We start from the raw sequence: 865 nt of genomic DNA on the forward strand, positions 1-865 counted from the left end.
AGCCGCCCGTCGCTTGGGCTGGTTGTGTTGTCTGCTGCTGTTGGAGGAGCTGCTGGAGCTGAGAGGTGGCGGCGGCGGCGGTGGTGGCAGCGGAGGGAAGGAGGGTGGTGGCCGGCGCGGGCGAGAGGAGCGACTGCATGCTGCTCGAGAGGAGGGCGAGGTTGGTCTCATTGAGCAGCGACGTGAGCTGCGCGGGCAACCCGGCCTCGGTGGACGCCTGCGAGGGCGCAGTCGTCTGCTGCTGCGATTGCTGCTGCGGCTGTTGCTGGAGTGGTCGGTAGTACGACGCCTGTTGTTGCTGCTGTGGCTGCTGCTGCTGCTGTTGGGGAGCGACCGGGGTGTACGGTGTGTACTGCGGGGCAGCTGGGACGGGCGCCGGCGCGGGGGCCATGGGAGCAGCGGCGGCAGCGGGAGCCTGGGGCTGGCCCTGGATGCCGGTGAGGAGGTTGGCCAGGGCGGCGACCAGGTTGGCATTGCCTCCGGCGGCGGAGAGGATCGTCTGCAAGTTGGGGACAGCGGCAGCCGCTACCGGCTGCGGAGGCTGCGGACCTCCGTACTGCGCAGGGCCGCCATAGGCGGGAGCCGCCGCTGCGGCGTACGTAGGAGGAGCGGCACCGTACGGCGCGGCGCCCTGGGCAGGAGGAGGAGCACCAGCGGGGTAGTACCCCCCGGCAGGACCGGGACCCTGCTGGCCGTAGCCCGGCGCTGCCGGCGCCGCCCCTACGGTTTGGCCGAGAGTGCCCGCACCCTGGGTGATGATGTCGATCGCCTCCCTACAACTCACATCACGGACTGACGCTGCAGCGGCCGAAAGGAAAGAGAAGAGAAATGTGTGAGAGTTGAACCGTGACGCGACGAGGAAGGA

The 865-nt window shown here is 69.7% G+C and overlaps 1 protein-coding gene across 1 annotated transcript in view; it reads right to left on the reverse strand.

The window, feature by feature from the left end:
* Positions 1-796, reverse strand: part of ACA1_026500 (uncharacterized protein) — a gene marked incomplete at both ends in the record, with an annotated part of 1,223 nt that extends 427 nt beyond the window's left edge. Inside the window, one exon of the mRNA XM_004336160.1 lies at positions 135-796. Within this exon, the coding sequence (XP_004336208.1) occupies positions 135-796 (662 nt within the window). The remainder of the gene's footprint in view (positions 1-134) is intronic.
* Between the last annotated feature and the right edge of the window lie 69 nt (positions 797-865).

This window comes from Acanthamoeba castellanii (assembly GCF_000313135.1).
Source record: "Acanthamoeba castellanii str. Neff unplaced genomic scaffold scf7180000084456, whole genome shotgun sequence".
Taxonomy (NCBI): domain Eukaryota; phylum Discosea; order Longamoebia; family Acanthamoebidae; genus Acanthamoeba; species Acanthamoeba castellanii.